This window comes from Neolamprologus brichardi, chromosome 17, assembly GCF_056152115.1.
Source record: "Neolamprologus brichardi isolate AB-2024 chromosome 17, ASM5615211v1, whole genome shotgun sequence".
Taxonomy (NCBI): domain Eukaryota; kingdom Metazoa; phylum Chordata; class Actinopteri; order Cichliformes; family Cichlidae; genus Neolamprologus; species Neolamprologus brichardi.
The window spans coordinates 14,276,545-14,299,728 of NC_142120.1; the positions used below are offsets into that span (position 1 = coordinate 14,276,545).

General features: G+C 36.6%; 1 protein-coding gene and 17 non-coding genes across 21 annotated transcripts; all 18 read right to left on the bottom strand.

Annotated features, from left to right (window-relative positions):
• Positions 1 to 885: 885 nt before the first annotated feature.
• Positions 886 to 22,049, bottom strand: ttll1 (tubulin tyrosine ligase-like family, member 1). Of its 4 annotated transcripts, none has more exons than XM_006780786.3 (10): positions 21,602 to 22,049; positions 21,336 to 21,459; positions 20,227 to 20,435; positions 19,960 to 20,140; positions 19,553 to 19,690; positions 19,280 to 19,388; positions 17,489 to 17,632; positions 16,304 to 16,390; positions 15,315 to 15,478; positions 886 to 3,023 (listed from the first exon to the last, which is right to left on the bottom strand). In XM_006780786.3, the coding sequence occupies exons 2-10, from the start codon at positions 21,446 to 21,448 to the stop codon at positions 2,894 to 2,896; spliced, it is 1,275 nt and encodes a 424-aa protein (XP_006780849.2). In that variant the 5' UTR covers positions 21,449 to 21,459; positions 21,602 to 22,049; the 3' UTR covers positions 886 to 2,893. The 4 variants fall into 4 exon arrangements, with proteins under 4 accessions (XP_006780849.2, XP_087686674.1, XP_087686673.1 ...); XM_087830548.1 differs by lacking the exon at positions 886 to 3,023 and adding an exon at positions 7,443 to 7,494 and having other exon boundaries at positions 19,553 to 19,729; XM_087830547.1 differs by lacking the exon at positions 886 to 3,023 and adding an exon at positions 14,475 to 14,534 and having other exon boundaries at positions 19,553 to 19,729.
• Positions 4,045 to 4,174, bottom strand: trnay-aua (transfer RNA tyrosine (anticodon AUA)). The gene is made up of 2 exons: positions 4,138 to 4,174; positions 4,045 to 4,079 (listed from the first exon to the last, which is right to left on the bottom strand). It is a non-coding gene; the product is annotated as a tRNA-Tyr (tRNA).
• trnay-aua (transfer RNA tyrosine (anticodon AUA)) lies at positions 4,589 to 4,718 on the bottom strand. The gene is made up of 2 exons: positions 4,682 to 4,718; positions 4,589 to 4,623 (listed from the first exon to the last, which is right to left on the bottom strand). It is a non-coding gene; the product is annotated as a tRNA-Tyr (tRNA).
• trnay-aua (transfer RNA tyrosine (anticodon AUA)) lies at positions 5,089 to 5,218 on the bottom strand. The gene is made up of 2 exons: positions 5,182 to 5,218; positions 5,089 to 5,123 (listed from the first exon to the last, which is right to left on the bottom strand). It is a non-coding gene; the product is annotated as a tRNA-Tyr (tRNA).
• On the bottom strand, positions 6,879 to 7,008 carry trnay-aua (transfer RNA tyrosine (anticodon AUA)). The gene is made up of 2 exons: positions 6,972 to 7,008; positions 6,879 to 6,913 (listed from the first exon to the last, which is right to left on the bottom strand). It is a non-coding gene; the product is annotated as a tRNA-Tyr (tRNA).
• trnay-aua (transfer RNA tyrosine (anticodon AUA)) lies at positions 7,375 to 7,504 on the bottom strand. The gene is made up of 2 exons: positions 7,468 to 7,504; positions 7,375 to 7,409 (listed from the first exon to the last, which is right to left on the bottom strand). It is a non-coding gene; the product is annotated as a tRNA-Tyr (tRNA).
• On the bottom strand, positions 7,877 to 8,006 carry trnay-aua (transfer RNA tyrosine (anticodon AUA)). The gene is made up of 2 exons: positions 7,970 to 8,006; positions 7,877 to 7,911 (listed from the first exon to the last, which is right to left on the bottom strand). It is a non-coding gene; the product is annotated as a tRNA-Tyr (tRNA).
• On the bottom strand, positions 8,375 to 8,504 carry trnay-aua (transfer RNA tyrosine (anticodon AUA)). Its single transcript has 2 exons — positions 8,468 to 8,504; positions 8,375 to 8,409 (listed from the first exon to the last, which is right to left on the bottom strand). It is a non-coding gene; the product is annotated as a tRNA-Tyr (tRNA).
• Positions 8,873 to 9,002, bottom strand: trnay-aua (transfer RNA tyrosine (anticodon AUA)). The gene is made up of 2 exons: positions 8,966 to 9,002; positions 8,873 to 8,907 (listed from the first exon to the last, which is right to left on the bottom strand). It is a non-coding gene; the product is annotated as a tRNA-Tyr (tRNA).
• trnah-aug (transfer RNA histidin (anticodon AUG)) lies at positions 9,371 to 9,500 on the bottom strand. Its single transcript has 2 exons — positions 9,464 to 9,500; positions 9,371 to 9,405 (listed from the first exon to the last, which is right to left on the bottom strand). It is a non-coding gene; the product is annotated as a tRNA-His (tRNA).
• Positions 10,389 to 10,518, bottom strand: trnay-aua (transfer RNA tyrosine (anticodon AUA)). Its single transcript has 2 exons — positions 10,482 to 10,518; positions 10,389 to 10,423 (listed from the first exon to the last, which is right to left on the bottom strand). It is a non-coding gene; the product is annotated as a tRNA-Tyr (tRNA).
• On the bottom strand, positions 10,887 to 11,016 carry trnay-aua (transfer RNA tyrosine (anticodon AUA)). Its single transcript has 2 exons — positions 10,980 to 11,016; positions 10,887 to 10,921 (listed from the first exon to the last, which is right to left on the bottom strand). It is a non-coding gene; the product is annotated as a tRNA-Tyr (tRNA).
• trnah-aug (transfer RNA histidin (anticodon AUG)) lies at positions 11,383 to 11,512 on the bottom strand. The gene is made up of 2 exons: positions 11,476 to 11,512; positions 11,383 to 11,417 (listed from the first exon to the last, which is right to left on the bottom strand). It is a non-coding gene; the product is annotated as a tRNA-His (tRNA).
• On the bottom strand, positions 12,875 to 13,004 carry trnaf-aaa (transfer RNA phenylalanine (anticodon AAA)). Its single transcript has 2 exons — positions 12,968 to 13,004; positions 12,875 to 12,909 (listed from the first exon to the last, which is right to left on the bottom strand). It is a non-coding gene; the product is annotated as a tRNA-Phe (tRNA).
• Positions 13,411 to 13,540, bottom strand: trnay-aua (transfer RNA tyrosine (anticodon AUA)). Its single transcript has 2 exons — positions 13,504 to 13,540; positions 13,411 to 13,445 (listed from the first exon to the last, which is right to left on the bottom strand). It is a non-coding gene; the product is annotated as a tRNA-Tyr (tRNA).
• trnay-aua (transfer RNA tyrosine (anticodon AUA)) lies at positions 13,887 to 14,016 on the bottom strand. Its single transcript has 2 exons — positions 13,980 to 14,016; positions 13,887 to 13,921 (listed from the first exon to the last, which is right to left on the bottom strand). It is a non-coding gene; the product is annotated as a tRNA-Tyr (tRNA).
• trnay-aua (transfer RNA tyrosine (anticodon AUA)) lies at positions 14,415 to 14,544 on the bottom strand. Its single transcript has 2 exons — positions 14,508 to 14,544; positions 14,415 to 14,449 (listed from the first exon to the last, which is right to left on the bottom strand). It is a non-coding gene; the product is annotated as a tRNA-Tyr (tRNA).
• trnay-aua (transfer RNA tyrosine (anticodon AUA)) lies at positions 14,943 to 15,072 on the bottom strand. Its single transcript has 2 exons — positions 15,036 to 15,072; positions 14,943 to 14,977 (listed from the first exon to the last, which is right to left on the bottom strand). It is a non-coding gene; the product is annotated as a tRNA-Tyr (tRNA).
• Positions 22,050 to 23,184: the final 1,135 nt, after the last annotated feature.

The window sequence follows — 23,184 nt, forward strand, 5'->3', positions numbered from 1 at the left end:
CCCTCATTATATATGTATATCCAGGATTTTTCATTTATCTATATATTTTTTAAATTATTTACTCCAAAAATATTTTTATACAAGTTTAAAATACATTTTAATTAATGAAATGGCAAAAAGAAAAAAAAAGAAAAGACACTTGGCCTTAACTGTATGTGGACCAATAGGGACCCTCAAAGGCTTATTTTAAACCAGAAATAAATTACTTGTGGCCTCATTATAATATTGCACTTGTAATCTGAAGAAGCTAATCTGGAAAAAAAATGTTTAGCAGAGATGAACTCTGTTTAGGCAACATAAGTGGTGCATTTGTTTCTCGATAGTCTCGGTGTCACACACTTTATTTTGAAATCACATGACTTCCGATGTTGGACTAGTCAAGATAGATTTCTTATGCAAACGAGCGAGACGCGCATTCTGACGTCACATTCCCCAGAAAACTTTTTTAGATTACTATTTATGAAAAGTTAGTAGTTCCCACTGTGAGGTCTGTGGCGCTCCAGACCATGTCATCTGAAAACAATGGATACGGAGGTACAAAGAGCCAACAATATAGCACATCTACTGCTGTTTGGGGTAATTTTGGTGGGGACTCTAATTAAATCTCACCAGATATGAGAACTGGGTGCTGCTGGCCTCTGTTCCTATGTATCGCTGCTGACAATATCCATGTTTTCTTTTTTAAATTAAAATGAATCAGCAACAGAATGACACAAATTCGCCTCTGAAAATCAGAAAGTACACTGTGGAATCGGAGGAGGCATGTTTTTTTCATTCTCTTACAAATATTTATTCAGATAATGAATGTGTGAGAAAATATTCTCAATGAAAGATGATTTTAAAAAATAAACAACCACAGATGGCTTTTCAGAAATAGGAAGCTATAACCACCTTGTGCTTCCACCAAAATAACGCATGTAAAGCCCATTGACTAATTCTGTAACTTGAGCTAAGATATGATTAACAGAGATGTGCAATGGTCACTTTCCAATGAACAATAGATTTCTTTCACACCAGCAGATGACATATGACATGCAAATAAACTGACTGCTCTTATTGTTGAAGGGTCAATACACACAAATTGACAAATTACAACCATAACTGTTTATCAGTGCATCAACAGTACGGATATTTTATTGAAATATAAAAGCAAAAAACATTTAAAGGAGTTTCTGTTCATGTATTGTTCACAAAAGTTTATAAAGGGGTTAAAGACAAGCAGCCGTGGGAACCTAACCTTCCAGTAAATTTGGTTTCTAAATTTAAATTTGGTTTGTAAAAACAGAGTGTTTACTTTGGGGACTTCAGTCAGAAATCACAGGCCACAGCACGTACAGCTTACACCACTTGACAACCTACTGATAACCAAGAAACAGTACCATGCAGAGACCTGCTTTGCTGCTGTGGCAACAGCAAGAACATATAGGTCATAGGCTTTTTGAAGGCTTGACCTCTGATTATTCTCCAGACTACACATTTATTTTCAACAAAGACTACAACCCGCCCGCCCTAACAGTAACCTGAAAGCTTTTTATTTAAACAGAATGAATTTAGTAAAGTAAAGAAAGCTGTACTTTTTTACACAGCTTGTTATTTCAAATCATAAGTCCGCACACATAATGCAACTAAAGAAAAGCAGCATTTAATTACACAGAAAACAGCACATTGGACACTGTGTCAGGGCAGAGCTGAATCACACTGTTTCAACCTTGTTTAATCACAATTTGATGGCAGACACGTTTCTCTAAACCCTTTCACTGTCTTTTCGTTGCTTTTTGGAGAAAATGATCATGGATAATACTCCTGATTGTTGACTTGAACTAGAAGTGGAAGTAGTAATAAATGCAGAACTTTTGAAAACCTTTTTAAGTTACACCTTCTGTAATTAATTTTTAATACATCTTATATCATTTCACAGGCAAAGTCATTAGTGAATTCATGGAAAAAATAAAAAATTACAGAAAAAATGTTAGCAGCAGCCCAAAACAGACTCAGTAAGGTAAGAGGGAGTTTTGTAACTTTATTTTAAAAGACCAAGATTTATTTCTCAGCTTGTCGCCAATATCATTTAGCCCCAATCCAGTTATCAGAAAGATGGACGATAACTCTTCATCAGTGTTTCAGCTTTTTAGTAGTTGAAGGAAATGAGCAGGCAATAAGAAAACATCTCAACACATATAATTAGCATTTAAATTTTTAGCAGATGTGACAACGGGTCAGAGTCGAAATGAACGATGAGACATACTTTTTAAAGCACATGTAAAGAAATAAAGTGCAAGAGGAATACAATCATCAAAACCCCGCAAAACATACTGATAATGAACGTACAAAAAATTAATAAAGTCTGTTAACATTTAGTACTGCTAATTCTGCCTTTTATTAAATTCAATATTTAAATCACTTCTATTTGATAACTTTATACCACTTCATTACCATACAGTGTATGTTCTCATTAGCACCGGTGTGGAAGGTCAAGTTAAAGTGTCAGCAATCCGATGTCATGCATAGTAATCCTTCGTGTCCATCTCTGAAGATTTCATCAGCACTTGTCTTTTCATCAGCACTTGTCTTAAGTGTGGAAACCGCTGCTGTATGTGATATTTGACCTACTTGATTTGACCTTAAACCTGTCAGAGCACTGTCAGTTCCACTTATTTTGTTTTACATTCATAACAACAGTGACAAACACAAGCTTTTCAACCTTCTCAATGTGAGCACATAGCTGATTTTTCTCCATTGAGCAGCAGTGCCATTGCTCCCTGTGCCACAGTCAGTGAAATGTGGATGGAGGGAGCATCTGTCCAATGTGCTAAAAAAAGAAGTCCAAGTGGTTCCCCACAGAAGTTCCCTGGAGTGTTGTACAGGAAGTTAATTTGAAGGAAAAATTATCGCTTCACTTCCAGGTGGCGGCAGTGGGGCGAATGCCTGCACTCCCCTTGGTGCCCTTTGACCCAAGTGACTGACCGGAACGGCTCCGCAGGTCACGTTCAGCATTCTCGCTCTGCGCCTGCTCTTCGTCATACCTGATGACACAGAAACAGTGGATGTTCAGGGAAAGTGTAAGCAAAGGGATTTCCTGAAACAACACCCCCGTATTGTGCACAACAGCTGTATTTGAAACTCTATGCAGCATCACTCTGACGGCTCAGCTGGAAGAGCAGATGATTGTAGTGAGTGTTTAGATAAAATCCATAGGTTCAGCATACAGTATGTTGACTAGTTAAGCAGCACCAAACAAATATTCCAGTGGAGTTATGCTTATGTAATGGGATTCAAGGTGTGCAAATACATTCTGTTAAATAAATATTTAATATCACAGAGTGAAATATGGAGTTAGCATTCATATAAACATCTATCTAGATCTCCATTAGTTAAATAAACAGCCTCCTTTGATCCAGGTTTAAACCAGTGACCTAAGGCTTCCCATGTTAGTCCGGCGCTCTACCAAGTGAGATATCGAAGGGAGCCAGTCCACAGTGTCCCACTGAAGTAGTTCCACTAAAGCAACATCTTTACACGAATATATGATAAGCACAATTCTCTAAAAAGGGCAGCAGTTAAAAGAGCTCTATTAGGCAATAAATGAACTGATCAGTCATCCGAGAAAAAGAGGATTTCACTAACATCTCCCTTCAAGCTGGAGTTGAACCAGCGACTAAGGATAACCACGGATACGCCGTCAGTCCAATCGACTACCTAAGGATATGACGTTGTATCCATGTTATGGTCGTCTACTCGACCAGCTGAGCTATTGAAGGAAGACACACACACAGAGCTCATTAGGATGACCTATTTTATCGAAAAAAACACTGATTATCACACAGGTCCGTTAAAACAACAGTTAGTTACAGCATAGTATTACTGGTATTTTCCTATATTTAGAAGTGGTCAGACTGTAATTAATAAACTGAGCACCACACACTATTAAAAGCCTCTGGTTTGAGTCAGATTTGAGCTAAAAACTCAAGTAAGAAAGCTACTTAGAAAGTAAAATCCAATGTAGATGGACACGCATCTAAGGAAAAGAGGATTTCTCTAACATCTTCCTTCAAGCTGGAGTTGAACCAGCATCTAAGGATAGCCACGGATACGCTGTCAACCCAATCCACTACGTAAGGATATGACGTTGTATCCATGTTATGGTCCTTTGCTCTACCAGCTGAGCTATTGAAGGAAGACACACACACAGAGCTCATTAGGACGACCTGTTTTATCCACAAAACACAGGTTATCAAACAGTCTTTTATTACAAGTTCAGAAGATTATACTTTAATTATTTATTTATTTACACTATAGTTTTATATATCTATATCTATATCTATATCTATATCTATATCTATATCTATATCTATATATATATATATATATATATATATATATATATATATATATATGTACATTTAAACTGGTATTTTCCTATATTTAGAAGTGGTCAGCCTTTAACTAATAAACTGAGCACCACACACTATTAAAATCCTCTGGTTTGAGTCAGATTTGAGCTAAAAACTCAAGTAAGAAAGCTACTTAGAAAGTAAAATCCAATGTAGATGGACACTCCTCTAAGGAAAAGAGGATTTCAATAACATCTTCCTTCAAGCTGGAGTTGAACCAGCATCTAAGGATAGCCACGGATACTCCGTCAACCCAATCGACTACCTAAGGATATGACGTTGTATCCATGTTATGGTCCTCTGCTCTACCAGCTGAGCTATTGAAGGAAGACACACGCACAGAGCTCATTAGGACGACCTATTTTATCCACAAAACACAGGTTATCAAATAGGTCGCTTAAAAACAATTTAGTCTTTTATTACAAGTTCAGAAGATTATACTTTAATTATTTATTTATTTACACTATAGTTTTATATATCTATATCTATATCTATATATATATATACATTTAAACTGGTATTTTCCTATGTTTAGAAGTGGTCAGCCTTTAATTAAAAATTTGAGCACCACACACTATTAAAAGCCTCTGGTTTGAGTCAGATTTGAGCTAAAAACTCAAGTAAGAAAGTTACTTAGAAAGTAAAATCCAATGTAGATGGACACTCCTCTAAGGAAAAGAGGATTTCTCTAACATCTTCCTTCAAGCTGGAGTTGAACCAGCATCTAAGGATAGCCACGGATACGCAGTTAACCCAATCGACTACCTAAGGATATGCCGTTGTATCCATGTTATGGTCCTCTGCTCTACCAGCTGAGCTATTGAAGGAAGACACACACACAGAGCTCATTAGGACGACCTATTTTATCCACAAAACACAGGTTATCAAATAGGTCGCTTAAAAACAATTTAGTCTTTTATTACAAGTTCAGAAGATTATACTTTAATTATTTATTTATTTACACTATAGTTTTATATATCTATATCTATATCTATATCTATACATACATTTAAACTGGTATTTTCCTATGTTTAGAAGTGGTCAGCCTTTAATTAATAAACTGAGCACCACACACTATTAAAAGCCTCTGGTTTGAGTCAGATTTGAGCTAAAAACTCAAGTAAGAAAGTTACTTAGAAAGTAAAATCCAATGTAGATGGACACTCCTCTAAGGAAAAGAGGATTTCAATAACATCTTCCTTCAAGCTGGAGTTGAACCAGCATCTAAGGATAGCCACGGATACTCCGTCAACCCAATCGACTACCTAAGGATATGACGCTGTATCCATGCTATGGTCCTCTGCTCTACCAGCTGAGCTATTGAAAGAAGACACACGCACAGAGCTCATTAGGACGACCTGTTTTATCCACAAAACACAGGTTATCAAACAGGTCGCTTAGAAAAAAAGTCAGTCTTTTATTACAAGTTCAGAAGATTATACTTTAATTATTTATTTATTTACACTATAGTTTTATATATCTATATCTATATCTATATCTATATATATATATATATATATATATATATATATAAATATATATACATTTAAACTGGTATTTTCCTATATTTAGAAGTGGTCAGCCTTTAATTAATAAACTGAGCAGCACACAGTATTAAAAGCCTCTGGTTTGAGTCAGATTTGAGCTAAAAACTCAAGTAAGAAAGTTACTTAGAAAGTAAAATCCAATGTAGATGGACACTCCTCTAAGGAAAAGAGGATTTCACTAACATCTTCCTTCAAGCTCGAGTTGAACCAGCATCTAAGGATAGCCACGGATACGCCGTCAACCCAATCCACTACCTAAGGATATGACGTTGTATCCATGTTATGGTCCTCTGCTCTACCAGCTGAGCTATTGAAGGAAGACACACACACAGAGCTCATTAGGACGACCTATTTTATCCACAAAACACAGGTTATCAAACAGGTCGCTTAAAAACAATTTAGTCTTTTATTACAAGTTCAGAAGATTATACTTTAATTATTTATTTATTTACACTATAGTTTTATATATCTATATCTATATCTATATCTACATATATATATACATTTAAACTGGTATTTTCCTATGTTTAGAAGTGGTCAGCCTTTAATTAATAAACTGAGCACCACACAGTATTAAAAGCCTCAAAGCCTTTAATTAATAACAGTGGTTATCAAACAGTCTTTTATTACAAGTTCAGAAGATTATACTTTAAATATTTATTTATTTACACTATGGTTTTATTTATCTATATCTATATCTATATCTATATCTATATATATATATATATACATATATATATATATATATACATTTAAACTGGTATTTTCCTATATTTAGAAGTGGTCAGCCTTTAACTAATAAACTGAGCACCACACAGTATTAAAAGCCTCTGGTTTGAGTCAGATTTGAGCTAAAAACTCAAGTAAGAAAGTTACTTAGAAAGTAAAATCCAATGTAGATGGACACTTCTCTAAGGAAAAGAGGATTTCACTAACATCTTCCTTCAAGCTGGAGTTGAACCAGCATCTAAGGATAGCCACGGATACTCCGTCAACCCAATCGACTACCTAAGGATATGACGTTGTATCCATGTTATGGTCCTCTGCTCTACCAGCTGAGCTATTGAAGGAAGACACACACACAGAGCTCATTAGGACGACCTATTTTATCCACAAAACACAGGTTATCAAATAGGTCGCTTAAAAACAATTTAGTCTTTTATTACAAGTTCAGAAGATTATACTTTAATTATTTATTTATTTACACTATAGTTTTATATATCTATATCTATATATATATATATACATTTAAACTGGTATTTTCCTATATTTAGAAGTGGTCAGCCTTTAATTAATAAACTGAGCACCACACAGTATTAAAAGCCTCTGGTTTGAGTCAGATTTGAGCTAAAAACTCAAGTAAGAAAGTTACTTAGAAAGTAAAATCCAATGTAGATGGACACGCATCTAAGGAAAAGAGGATTTCAGTAATATCTTCCTTCAAGCTGGAGTTGAACCAGCGTCTAAGGATAGCCACGGATACTCCGTCAACCCAATCGACTACCTAAGGATATGACGCTGTATCCATGCTATGGTCCTCTGCTCTACCAGCTGAGCTATTGAAGGAAGACACACACACAGAGCTCATTAGGACGACCTATTTTATCCACAAAACACAGGTTATCAAATAGGTCGCTTAAAAACAATTTAGTCTTTTATTACAAGTTCAGAAGATTATACTTTAATTATTTATTTATTTACACTATAGTTTTATATATCTATATCTATATCTATATATATATATATACATTTAAACTGGTATTTTCCTATATTTAGAAGTGGTCAGCCTTTAACTAATAAACTGAGCACCACACACTATTAAAAGCCTCTGGTTTGAGTCAGATTTGAGCTAAAAACTCAAGTAAGAAAGTTACTTAGAAAGTAAAATCCAATGTAGATGGACACTCCTCTAAGGAAAAGAGGATTTCACTAACATCTTCCTTCAAGCTGGAGTTGAACCAGCATCTAAGGATAGCCACGGATACTCCGTCAACCCAATCGACTACCTAAGGATATGACGTTTTATCCATGTTATGGTCCTCTGCTCTACCAGCTGAGCTATTGAAGGAAGACACACACACAGAGCTCATTAGGACGACCTATTTTATCCACAAAACACAAGTTATCAAATAGGTCGCTTAAAAACAATTTAGTCTTTTATTACAAGTTCAGAAGATTATACTTTAATTATTTATTTATTTACACTATAGTTTTATATATCTATATCTATATATATATATATATACATTTAAACTGGTATTTTCCTATATTTAGAAGTGGTCAGCCTTTAATTAATAAACTGAGCAGCACACAGTATTAAAAGCCTCTGGTTTGAGTCAGATTTGAGCTAAAAACTCAAGTAAGAAAGTTACTTAGAAAGTAAAATCCAATGTAGATGGACACTCCTCTAAGGAAAAGAGGATTTCACTAACATCTTCCTTCAAGCTGGAGTTGAACCAGCATCTAAGGATAGCCACGGATACTCCGTCAACCCAATCGACTACCTAAGGATATGACGTTGTATCCATGTTATGGTCCTCTGCTCTACCAGCTGAGCTATTGAAGGAAGACACACACACAGAGCTCATTAGGACGACCTATTTTATCCACAAAACACAAGTTATCAAATAGGTCGCTTAAAAACAATTTAGTCTTTTATTACAAGTTCAGAAGATTATACTTTAATTATTTATTTATTTACACTATAGTTTTATATATCTATATCTATATATATATATATATACATTTAAACTGGTATTTTCCTATATTTAGAAGTGGTCAGCCTTTAATTAATAAACTGAGCAGCACACAGTATTAAAAGCCTCTGGTTTGAGTCAGATTTGAGCTAAAAACTCAAGTAAGAAAGTTACTTAGAAAGTAAAATCCAATGTAGATGGACAAGCATCTAAGGAAAAGAGGATTTCACTAATATCTTCCTTCAAGCTGGAGTTGAACCAGCGTCTAAGGATAGCCACGGATACGCCGTCAACCCAATCAACTACCTAAGGATATGACGCTGTATCCATGCTATGGTCCTCTGCTCTACCAGCTGAGCTATTGAAGGAAGACACACACACAGAGCTCATTAGAACGACCTGTTTTATCCACAAAACAGTGGTTATCAAACAGTCTTTTATTACAAGTTCAGAAGATTATACTTTAATTATTTATTTATTTACACTATAGTTTTATATATCTATATCTATATCTATATCTATATATATATATATATATATATATACATTTAAAGTGGTATTTTCCTATATTTAGAAGTGGTCAGCCTTTAACTAATAAACTGAGCACCACACACTATTAAAAGCCTCTGGTTTGAGTCAGATTTGAGCTAAAAACTCAAGTAAGAAAGTTACTTTGAAAGTAAAATCCAATGTAGATGGACACGCATCTAAGGAAAAGAGGATTTCAGTAATATCTTCCTTCAAGCTGGAGTTGAACCAGCGTCTAAGGATAGCCACGGATACTCCGTCAACCCAATCGACTACCTAAGGATATGACGCTGTATCCATGCCATGGTCCTCTGCTCTACCAGCTGAGCTATTGAAGGAAGACACACACACAGAGCTCATTAGGACGACCTATTTTATCCACAAAACACAGGTTATCAAATAGGTCGCTTAAAAACAATTTAGTCTTTTATTACAAGTTCAGAAGATTATACTTTAATTATTTATTTATTTACACTATAGTTTTATATATCTATATCTATATCTATATATAAATATATACATTTAAACTGGTATTTTCCTATATTTAGAAGTGGTCAGCCTTTAACTAATAAACTGAGCACCACACACTATTAAAAGCCTCTGGTTTGAGTCAGATTTGAGCTAAAAACTCAAGTAAGAAAGTTACTTAGAAAGTAAAATCCAATGTAGATGGACACGCATCTAAGGAAAAGAGGATTTCTCTAACATCTTCCTTCAAGCTAGAGTTGAACCAGCGTCTAAGGATAGCCACGGATACGCCGTCAACCCAATCGACTACCTAAGGATATGACGCTGTATCCATGCTATGGTCCTCTGCTCTACCAGCTGAGCTATTGAAGGAAGACACACACACAGAGCTCATTAGGACGACCTGTTTTATCCACAAAACACAGGTTATCAAATAGGTCGCTTAAAAACAATTTAGTCTTTTATTACAAGTTCAGAAGATTATACTTTAATTATTTATTTATTTACACTATAGTTTTATATATCTATATCTATATCTATATCTATATATATATATATATATATATACATTTAAACTGGTATTTTCCTATGTTTAGAAGTGGTCAGCCTTTAACTAATAAACTGAGCACCACACACTATTAAAAGCCTCTGGTTTGAGTCAGATTAGAGCTAAAAACTCAAGTAAGAAAGTTACTTAGAAAGTAAAATCCAATGTAGATGGACACGTGTCTAAGGAAAAGCGGATTTCTCTAACATCTTCCTTCAAGCTGGAGTTGAACCAGCATCTAAGGATAGCCACGGATACGCCGTCAACTCAATCCACTACCTAAAGATATGACGTTGTATCCATGTTATGGTCCTTTGCTCTACCAGCTGAGCTATTGAAGGAAGACACACACACAGAGCTCATTAGGACGACCTGTTTTATCCACAAAACACAGGTTATCAAACAGGTCGCTTAAAAACAATTTAGTCTTTTATTACAAGTTCAGAAGATTATACTTTAATTATTTATTTATTTACACTATAGTTTTATATATCTATATCTATATATATATATATATACATTTAAACTGGTATTTTCCTATATTTAGAAGTGGTCAGCCTTTAATTAATAAACTGAGCAGCACACAGTATTAAAAGCCTCTGGTTTGAGTCAGATTTGAGCTAAAAACTCAAGTAAGAAAGTTACTTAGAAAGTAAAATCCAATGTAGATGGACAAGCATCTAAGGAAAAGAGGATTTCACTAATATCTTCCTTCAAGCTGGAGTTGAACCAGCGTCTAAGGATAGCCACGGATACGCCGTCAACCCAATCAACTACCTAAGGATATGACGCTGTATCCATGCTATGGTCCTCTGCTCTACCAGCTGAGCTATTGAAGGAAGACACACACACAGAGCTCATTAGAACGACCTGTTTTATCCACAAAACAGTGGTTATCAAACAGTCTTTTATTACAAGTTCAGAAGATTATACTTTAATTATTTATTTATTTACACTATAGTTTTATATATCTATATCTATATCTATATCTATATATATATATATATATATATACATTTAAAGTGGTATTTTCCTATATTTAGAAGTGGTCAGCCTTTAACTAATAAACTGAGCACCACACACTATTAAAAGCCTCTGGTTTGAGTCAGATTTGAGCTAAAAACTCAAGTAAGAAAGTTACTTTGAAAGTAAAATCCAATGTAGATGGACACGCATCTAAGGAAAAGAGGATTTCAGTAATATCTTCCTTCAAGCTGGAGTTGAACCAGCGTCTAAGGATAGCCACGGATACTCCGTCAACCCAATCGACTACCTAAGGATATGACGCTGTATCCATGCCATGGTCCTCTGCTCTACCAGCTGAGCTATTGAAGGAAGACACACACACAGAGCTCATTAGGACGACCTATTTTATCCACAAAACACAGGTTATCAAATAGGTCGCTTAAAAACAATTTAGTCTTTTATTACAAGTTCAGAAGATTATACTTTAATTATTTATTTATTTACACTATAGTTTTATATATCTATATCTATATATATATATATATACATTTAAACTGGTATTTTCCTATATTTAGAAGTGGTCAGCCTTTAACTAATAAACTGAGCACCACACACTATTAAAAGCCTCTGGTTTGAGTCAGATTTGAGCTAAAAACTCAAGTAAGAAAGTTACTTAGAAAGTAAAATCCAATGTAGATGGACACGCATCTAAGGAAAAGAGGATTTCACTAATATCTTCCTTCAAGCTAGAGTTGAACCAGCGTCTAAGGATAGCCACGGATACGCCGTCAACCCAATCGACTACCTAAGGATATGACGCTGTATCCATGCTATGGTCCTCTGCTCTACCAGCTGAGCTATTGAAGGAAGACACACACACAGAGCTCATTAGGACGACCTGTTTTATCCACAAAACACAGGTTATCAAACAGGTCGCTTAAAAACAATTTAGTCTTTTATTACAAGTTCAGAAGATTATACTTTAATTATTTATTTATTTACACTATAGTTTTATATATCTATATCTATATATATATATATATACATTTAAACTGGTATTTTCCTATATTTAGAAGTGGTCAGCCTTTAATTAATAAACTGAGCACCACACAGTATTAAAAGCCTCTGGTTTGAGTCAGATTTGAGCTAAAAACTCAAGTAAGAAAGTTACTTTGAAAGTAAAATCCAATGTAGATGGACACGCATCTAAGGAAAAGAGGATTTCACTAATATCTTCCTTCAAGCTGGAGTTGACCCAGCGTCTAAGGATAGCCACGGATACGCCGTCAACCCAATCGACTACCTAAGGATATGACGCTGTATCCATGCTATGGTCCTCTGCTCTACCAGCTGAGCTATTGAAGGAAGACACACACACAGAGCTCATTAGAACGACCTGTTTTATCCACAAAACAGTGGTTATCAAACAGTCTTTTATTACAAGTTCAGAAGATTATACTTTAATTATTTATTTATTTACACTATAGTTTTATATATCTATATCTATATCTATATCTATCTATATATATATATATATATACATTTAAAGTGGTATTTTCCTATATTTAGAAGTGGTCAGCCTTTAACTAATAAACTGAGCATCACACACTATTAAAAGCCTCTGGTTTGAGTCAGATTTGAGCTAAAAACTCAAGTAAGAAAGCTACTTAGAAAGTAAAATCCAATGTAGATGGACACTCCTCTAAGGAAAAGAGGATTTCTCTAACATCTTCCTTCAAGCTGGAGTTGAACCAGCATCTAAGGATAGCCACGGATACTCCGTCAACCCAATCGACTACCTAAGGATATGACGTTGTATCCATGTTTTGGTCCTCTGCTCTACCAGCTGAGCTATTGAAGGAAGACACACGCACAGAGCTCATTAGGACGACCTGTTTTATCCACAAAACACAGGTTATCAAATAGGTCGCTTAAAAACAATTTAGTCTTTTATTACAAGTTCAGAAGATTATACTTTAATTATTTATTTATTTACACTATAGTTTTATATATCTATATATCTATATATATATATATATATATATATATATATATATATATATATATATATATATACATTTAAACTGGTATTTTCCTATGTTTAGAAGTGGTCAGCCTTTAATTAATAATTTGAGCACCACACACTATTAAAAGCCTCTGGTTTGAGTCAGATTAGAGCTAAAAACTCAAGTAAGAAAGTTACTTAGAAAGTAAAATCCAATGTAGATGGACACGTGTCTAAGGAAAAGCGGATTTCTCTAACATCTTCCTTCAAGCTGGAGTTGAACCAGCATCTAAGGATAGCCACGGATACGCCGTCAACCCAATCGACTACCTAAGGATATGACGCTGTATCCATGCTATGGTCCTCTGCTCTACCAGCTGAGCTATTGAAGGAAGACACACACACAGAGCTCATTAGAACGACCTGTTTTATCCACAAAACAGTGGTTATCAAACAGTCTTTTATTACAAGTTCAGAAGATTATACTTTAATTATTTATTTATTTACACTATAGTTTTATATATCTATATCTATATATATATATATACATTTAAACTGGTATTTTCCTATATTTAGAAGTGGTCAGCCTTTAACTAATAAACTGAGCACCACACACTATTAAAAGCCTCTGGTTTGAGTCAGATTTGAGCTAAAAACTCAAGTAAGAAAGCTACTTAGAAAGTAAAATCCAATGTAGATGGACACTTCTCTAAGGAAAAGAGGATTTCTCTAACATCTTCCTTCAAGCTGGAGTTGAACCAGCATCTAAGGATAGCCACGGATACTCCGTCAACCCAATCCACTACCTAAGGATATGACGTTGTATCCATGTTATGGTCCTCTGCTCTACCAACTGAGCTATCGAAGGAAGACACACACACAGAGCTCATTAGGACGACCTGTTTTATCCACAAAACACAGGTTATCAAATAGGTCGCTTAAAAACAATTTAGTCTTTTATTACAAGTTCAGAAGATTATACTTTAATTATTTATTTATTTACACTATAGTTTTATATATCTATATATATATATATATATATATATATATATATATATATATATATATATATATACATTTAAACTGGTATTTTCCTATGTTTAGAAGTGGTCAGCCTTTAATTAATAATTTGAGCACCACACAGTATTAAAAGCCTCTGGTTTGAGTCAGATTAGAGCTAAAAACTCAAGTAAGAAAGTTACTTAGAAAGTAAAATCCAATGTAGATGGACACGTGTCTAAGGAAAAGCGGATTTCTCTAACATCTTCCTTCAAGCTGGAGTTGAACCAGCATCTAAGGATAGCCACGGATACGCCGTCAACTCAATCCACTACCTAAGGATATGACGTTGCATCCATGTTATGGTCCTTTGCTCTACCAGCTGAGCTATTGAAGGAAGACACACACACAGAGCTCATTAGGACGACCTGTTTTATCCACAAAACACAGGTTATCAAACAGGTCGCTTTTAAAAACAATTTAGTCTTTTATTACAAGTTCAGAAGATTATACCGTAATTATTTATTTATTTACATTATAAATATATATATATTTATATATACATATATATGTTGCAACTACACAGAACAGTTAGTTACAGCATAGTGTTACTGTTATTTTCCTTTATTTTGGAGATGTTAGCCTTTTATTTAATAAAGTGAGCAACACACACTATTAAAAGCCTCTGGTTTGAGTCAGATTTGAGCTAAAAACTCAAGTAAGAAAGTTACTTAGAAAGTAAAATCCAATGTAGATGGACACTCCTCAATGGAAAAGAGGATTTCTCTAACATCTTCCTTCAAGCTGGAGTTGAACCAGCGTCTAAGGATAGCCACGGATACAATGTCATCCCAATCCACTACCTAAGAATATGACGTTGTGTCCATGTTATGGTCCTCTGCTCTACCAACTGAGCTATCGAAGGAAGACAGCAACAACCCTTTCATGACTGATGATATCTGTATCTGTATAGCCTGAACAAAAAGTAGTTTTGAAGGCCAGATATTTTGTACAGACAAACCATACCCAGTGGCCATTAGTCTACATCCCTGCTGTCTTTCTTTGACACATTTCTATACACTCTGTGAATGTGGAGCTTAAAAATAAAATTAATTCTCATACAATTTTGGTCTTTAAGGCCTGAATATGACTGACAGGTTCACTCACAGGACTTGATAGTTGCCCAGGGCCTCCCGAGGCGGACTCCGATTCCAGCGGCAGTCTGGAATATCCCCATTGGGTGTTACGATGTTTAGGGTGTCATTGATGAGGTTGTACTTAAGGATGCGGTCATTGGCTGTGCTGGATGTCAACGAGGGAGAGGCGTTGACCTGAGGATCACACCAAGAAAACATTTACATTTAAAAGGGGGGTTTGCATCATGCGCAAATGGATCTGGTTTTGCAGCAAATGGGCAGTGCTTAATAATACCCCAGGGATCCAAACAGGTAGGAGCAGATTGTTTTAATTTCTTCCTGTCTTTACAGAGAAGCTCTTATCAGGAAGTGTAGCTGCTACATTAGAACATTAGATACACTGTGGAAAATTTACATGAGTGCAGAGAGCGAGATGGAGCAGTTACTCTATCATCAATGTGAAAGGCAGCAACAAAAGACCTACTTTAGCTCCTCGTAGCGTAACAGAGGAAGCTGCAAGATTAATGAACAACAGAGTGTGGTCTTGAGTAGGTTTGTGGCACAAGTTGCTCACTGAGGAGCCTTTATGCCCTTCAACCAACTTTCTTTTGCCCAAAATAGAGCAGAATGGTGTCTGTGAACAGAAATAGCTCAGACCTAGCCTCAAAACCTAGCAACACATTGTACAGCTGTCAAAATATGAAAGTCTCATACCGTGACAACAAAAGAATGTATTGCATGGCAATTTTCAGTTCCCTCTCCTTTGAGCAGTGCTTGTCAGCAGCATTGCATGAGTTAAAAGCAGACCTTCAGCACACATTTGAATACACATCTAAACATACCTCAAGGGCATTCAAATTTACTCCACAATCTAAGGAAAGGAACATGGTGTTACTGTGCAACCACGATAAGTAATCAAGGACTCAAATATGCCAAAAATAAATAAATAAATAAAAGAAAGAAAAATAAGTAAAGAAAAACACTCTTTTAAATTGTTAATTCCTTTTTTAAACTTCTTACCTCAATAAGCCATGGCTTCAACTTGTCATCAATAATGATGTCATACCCGTAACACTCAAAACAGTGCTTGTCATTGTTCATCACAGGCTGTGAGACAGAAAAGCAGAGAGTGATTTAGCATGAGGGATCTTCTCAAGAGTGATTCTTTTATGTGGAAACTTATTGATGCGGCACAGAGCGATTCATCGACGAAGGATGTTAAAAAATAATCAGTCATAACTATAGGCACACAAAGTGGCCTGGGTATGGAGGCTTTAGACAGGAAGCAAGTCCAATCACTTAGCAGAAAGAGGAAGTGTGCATTAGGCTGATTGTGCTGTTGTTCTAAAAACATAAAAGCCATCACCACAACCAGGTGGCTTTGCAGCAGTGTGTTTCAAAATGTTTGAGCTTAAGCAGTTACAAATCAGACATTAACTTTTACACAGAGTGAACGCTGTGGCTTGAAAACAGCTTCTGTCAGATGTTTAAATTGGGAACTGTTAGCTAACAACATCTAAGGGTGATGATAAACTACGTGAGAACTGTAACCCTCCAAGTTGCCCAAAAGTTACTGCAGAGCGAAATTAAAGAACTAAATTTATATGCATCATAATCTTATAATATACACTGGCAAAAATGTACAGACAATATGTTTACTTTAGCAGCACTCTCCACAATTAACTGTTACTTCGTGTGAAAACTGTAATAAGAAAAAAAACCCATTAAACTTCCTGGTGTTGTCTGAAAACTGAAAAAGGAGCTGCAGAATATATGGTGGTAGGTAACAACACATTCACAGGCCATTTTATTAGGTGCAGCTGTTCGGATTTTTGTGTTAACTCAAATCAGCAACTCAATGCATTTAGGCATAAACGCAGGGTCAAGATGACCTGCTGAAGTCCAAACTGAGCATTAGCATGAGGAAGAAAGGTGACTTAAGTGCCTTTGAACATGGCATGGTTGTTGGTTTGATTTGCAGAAACAGTGTGTTGCTAGAATGTTAATATGAAGCAAAATCTCTGTTTCCAACAGCTTGACAAATCTATGCCACAAAGAATTAAGGAAGTTCTCAAGGCAAAAGGGGGCCCAACCTGACCTCATCAAGGTTTACCTAATAGAGTCACCTATGAGCGAAACATCATATGGATTAGGAACACACCTTCTTAATATATTATTAAAAAAACTAACATCACATCAACTTACAGCTACAGCCTTCAGTGACTGCACCACGATCCAGTGGATCTGGTCAAACAATCTGTTTGTCACCTCCTTTCCTCTGGTGCTCTCTAAGTACAAACGGAGGTTACTGACCGTCCACTTCCCTCCATGGACATGGTTGTAGTCATCCTGCATCAAAGGTAAAGAGTCTAAGTAGAAATTAATCATGATTGTATCAATTTATTTTACAAAATACGCACATATCACTTTTTAGACTTGAAAATGCTCAGTGAGTGTCCCTATAAATAAGAAGTTATACATATAAATATATAGTTATTCAGCACAGTAAAAGGTGTTAACAGATCAGAGACTATTAATAGGTGCCTCATTCCCTCTTCCCTTCTTCTTATGAGTCAGAATCCAGCCACCCTTCTGAGGCAGGATTAGAAGTCAGAATACAACCACCGTGCCACTGAGGGCTAGGGGCAGGCAAAGTCTGGAGCTGCACAAAAGTCAGAGGTGTTATGTTTTTGCGTTAAGTTATGCAAAATGTTTCTTATCTTGAGTATCAGGAACTTGCTCGGCAACAGGAAGCTGCTGTCACAAACCCGGACTAACCGAGGGTACTTGGTCAATCGGGGAATCAGTAAAAGCAAAGTATTTAGGACAAGTGTACAACTGACACTGTTTATGCTGCAAGTGCTAACGGTCACTCAACTATTAACTCTGTTTATGACATAAAGGTTGGACATAGAAATACAGAAAGTGAAGGTTGATCTTGATGATTGTGGTAACTTGAGTTACAAATTACCACTTTACAAGAATCACAAATATCTGTAATCAGCGACTATTTCATAAAGTTATGTTAAATCATTCTCGATCAGATCATGTCATTGAGTTTTCTCACTCAGTTTTGGCACGAGTACAGTTTCAACTATTCTGTGTAAACAGGAAGTTTATTTAAAGCAATGTGTCAAACATAAGGCCCGGGGGCCTGAACCAGCTTACACAAACTCCAATTCGGCCCACTGGACAGCTTTGGAAAATATGAAGTAGAGCATAAATGTTATTTTATTTTCAGGATTTTTACTGCTTTTTCTAGTTTTATGGTCTTTCATGGTCATTTATTCTACACTAAAGTAATTGAGATAAACAATTAAATGATAGAAAAGTTCCTGTTTCACTATAGAAAGTCCTGTTTTTTTATGATAGATCCACAGTAAGAAAAAAAAAATTCTGTGAATTAACATAAGTTTTTTGTTTCATAATTACAGGATAGTATGAGCAGTGAGCTACCAGAACTTTTTTCTGAAACTTTTGACATGCATTTCTTACAATTTAGGCTCTAAGAAGTGTGCTGACATTTACTACAGCAACATTTCTTATCTTGTAGAAAAACTGAGATGTTCCGCTGAAATTGCACATCTTTTTCTTAAAGAGTTTCCTGAGTTTAAAGAGACCTGTGCTGAATCCCTCCAACAGAATGTGATACAGCAATAACTGTTTGAGCTCCAGCTCCCAGAAAGCTAAAAGTGGCCTGACTCTGTGCCATGTTAGGGACTGCCTGTAATGTGGTGAGGCAGGTGCATAGATGTGCTATATGTGCAGAATTCAGACTATTCTCAACAATGGGCAAGCTACCAATTTTCCAAGTAGTGACATTTCCTGAAAGTGTTGAAACGTTGCATTTTCAAACAGAAACCCTGACTGTGGATTTGGATAAAATGTGAACATTTACAAGTCAATGAGGATCTAGCAAGAGATGGAGAAACAGAAAGTCCACTGTTGCTAACACAAAAGCTTTATTCTACTTCCTGTGAACGCCACCAGACCTACCCCATGTTTCTGGATGGCCACGTTAGTGAGGTGCACAAACATGTTGTCCAGTTCACTGGTGCTGGGTGTGTACTTCACTGTGCAGAACCGGCAGAAGCCCAGCTTATACCTGAAAGTCGAATGACAGAGAGAGAGAGACTATTAAACAACAGTTTTTTGTGTGCACATTTGAGAATAACCTCTAAAAAAACAGGAAAAAATCCTCTTAACATCTCCTATATACTGATGTTTTCAACATGATCAAAAAACACATCAACAGTATCATAGGCTTACATGTAGCATTTCAGGGGTCGATATGTGGTCACCAGGACATAAAGACGCAGGTCAAACTTCTTCCCCCCTATCAGCAGAGGGTTGTCAATGTACAGAGAGATGACATAAGCTTCCTTGCCACTAGATGCTGCTACAAACCTGGGGCAAAGACACAGCCAGGCATCAGCACACGACAGCCTGTGACCAAACAATTTGAGATTTACCAGGAAAGAAAATGTCTATGAAACAGATTTTGCATGTGTTCAAATCCAGAAAGAACTTTTGTAGCTTTCTTAGATGAGACTATCTGACAAAACAAGAGGGGAACAGTTACATAGAGCCTTTTTGTAATGTGAAATTTAGAGATATGCTAATTTCTCACAATATTTCTTGCTGCTTCTGTCTGTATAGGTCACACGATAACTCACGTTGAGGTGCGGCTGTCTCTCGACCACTTTTTAATCTGGGACAGCTTGTTAATGAGGAAGATGCCTTTCCCCTGGGCCTTCCCGCAGGGCTTCATTATCCAGGTGCTGGATGGATTCTTACGAAACTCCTCCACAAAGAGGTTATAATCAGCAGGAAGCATGAACGTCACCGGGACGAAATCTGCACAAAGAGAAAAAGCAGATTCATTGAAGAAAACAGCGTGCCTCTTTGAGTTTTGTGAGGCAAAATAAGAGCAAGTCATGTACCCAGATAAATGTATTTTCCATTCTCGTCTTTCTCCGCTAACGGACTGCTTTCTTTCTCCAGCTCCTTGCGATAGCGTTTGATGTTCTTGATCATCAGGTCTTTCCTTGTCAGCTCATAATGGTTGGGAAAGTGGTTAACCATCTGGTCATCTGACAGGCGGTAACCGGTGTCCACGCTGAACACATTCCTGATGGTCTGAATGCTCATCCTGCATGTGGGTACAAATAACCTGATCAAAATACGCTTGGTAAATTGAGTATCACACTAATAAATATATGAATTGATATTTTCACACTAAATATGCATCTAATTTGCCAACCTAGATCCTAAATTTCAGTTTTTTAGTCTTACAAACAAAACTGTCTAGTTGAGGATCCATGTTATTTAATTAAACAAATCATATACACATATATAAGTGTCTGTAACCAGCTAAGTTGTAAGAAGGCAACATCTTCTTCAGCACCCATAAAGATGATCCATTTCTTCCACTTTTAGACCTTCAGTTCGCCTTGTAATCGGAAGTTTGCTGGTTCGAGCCCCGGCTTGGACAGTCTCAGTCGTTGTTTCCTTGGGTAAGACACTTCACCCGTTGCCTACTGGTGGTGTTCAGAGGGCCCGGTGGCGCCAGTGTCCGGCAGCCTCGCCTCTGTCAGTGCGCCCCAGGGTGGCTGTGGCTACAATGTAGCTTGCCATCACCAGTGTGTGAATGTGTGTGTGAATGGGTGTGTGAATGGGTGGATGACTGGTTGTGTAAAGCGCTTTGGGGTCCTTAGGGACTAGAAAAGCGCTATACAAATACTTACCATTTTATACTTTATTCTTTTTATTTTTAAGATTACCATGACTATACTTTTTATTAACCCTACCCTAACCCTACGTAACAATATCTGTTGTAAACCAGTTAAAGCACGCCTTTGCTTAAATCTAAACACGCTACTGAGGTCAAGATTAATCATATGAATACTTTATAAGTATGATTTTTAATGCAGGACCTTTACTTGTAATTGCATCATATAAGCAGGAAGAACTTATGTGCCTGTGTATGTGCCAATTGCATGTATTTATCCAAGCAGGACAGGTGCAGGTGTGCTGTAGATATGAAACCTACCAGTAGAAATTCCAGTCGTCGTTTTCTGTAACTTGAATCCATTCCCTTTTCTCAAAGTTGTTGATAAGCACTGATTTCTCAATATCTGTCACCCACTTAACCTTACCGGACATGGTGCCTCCCACTAGGGTGGAACACAAAACAACAACAACAACAGGTAAACACATAGAAAAGTACCGCAGACAGATAGGACCAATGCATAGACATATATTTGAAAAACTGCATTCTTTTACAAGAAACTAAAGCATTTTGCACCAGTGAACTACCTGAAAGTCAATGCCAGGAAACAGCCAGTCATCAGCATCAGCTAGCCGGGCTGGCTCTGTTAGCAAGCTGCTGAATCCTCCCCGGGCTGCTGATGCTGCCGCAGAGGCTGGGCGGACATCATCCGGTCAGTGATGCAATACCCACAAACTGTCCCTGAGCTAAACTCACAGCGAAACACACCGTCAGCAGAAGCAGCTAGAGACTGAAAGCTACCTCCATGCTAGCTGCTTTTATCGCCAACAAGCTGCTTTTTAATGATCCCGGCGACGTGAACCTGGACAAAGACGAAAACGCCCAGCACAGTCAAACTCCTCTTCACAATAAAAGTCTTTGTTATGTAAATGTAATTACATGTACACAGATTAGTTAAACTACGTTAAAAAAAATTTAGCGACACGTTTAAAGAAGGAAAGGTCTCAAAACCACTAAAGGACGTCGTTACGGGCTTGGTCCTTCCGGAAGAATTACCTAGCAACCGAGGACGCAGTGATGTCATTGTGTGGCGCGCTACAAGAGAGCACCAGGAGAGGTCAGTGTTGGACTGTGGGTGGCAACAATGCATCGCGTCCTTCCAGAAAAATGAAGCATCGGTTATTTACTACCTTGTATGTATTCGTGAATAGTAAGCATTAGTTTGTTTATTCATTCAAGATAATAAGGTCCGAGTTAACAGACAAGCACCGCATCGTGGTCATTGTAAAACAATCCCTAAAGCCACTTCATTAGGTACACTTTGCTAGTACAGAGTTGGCCACTTATCAATTTCAGAGCTTCTTTATGACATAAATTCAGTAAGGTATTGGAAACTTTCCTGATATAGTAGCATCATTGCCTGACAATGTGTCGGTTGCATAACCCAAAGGTGCACTACCGGCTTGAAATCATGTGACTGTGGAAGTCAGTTTGAGATTATTATTATTATTAGTTTTGGTGACATGGTACATTATCCTGCTGGAAGCAACCATGAGAAGATGGGTACACTTTGGTCATAAAGGGATGGACATGGTCAGCAAAAGTAAACAGGTAGGTTGAGGTTTTAATTGATAATCAGTTAGGGCCCCAAAGTGTGCCAAGAAAACATCCCCAACAACATTACACCACAGCTGCCTGAAGCTTTGATACAAAGCATATTGACTGATTACACCCAATTCAAATTCCATATGAAGTTGATCTGCGTCATGAAGTTCACACAGGTTTCATTTGTAATAATCAAATACGAACAATTGTTTATTCACATATAAATACTCTCCTAATGATGATATAGCCTACTTTAACACATATTCATTTAGCAATACCCGTTTTTAAATGCTACGTGTTCAATGCGTTTCAGGTTTTATGTACAAAAAGATGACAAAAAGGTATGCTAATGCTAATAATATTGTAACAACATTAGTTATAGTAATACTGTTAAAACTTATAGCAATATTGGTATTTGACTTACCTACTAGGCAGCTAGCTGTTACAGGATTGTGAGATGAGTTTTGTCCAGCAGGATGTAATGTCATTAAATGGCTTATATGAAATATAAGCATAAAAGACAACCATTTTGATGTGTTTGACTCAATTACATGTCCGATTTAAA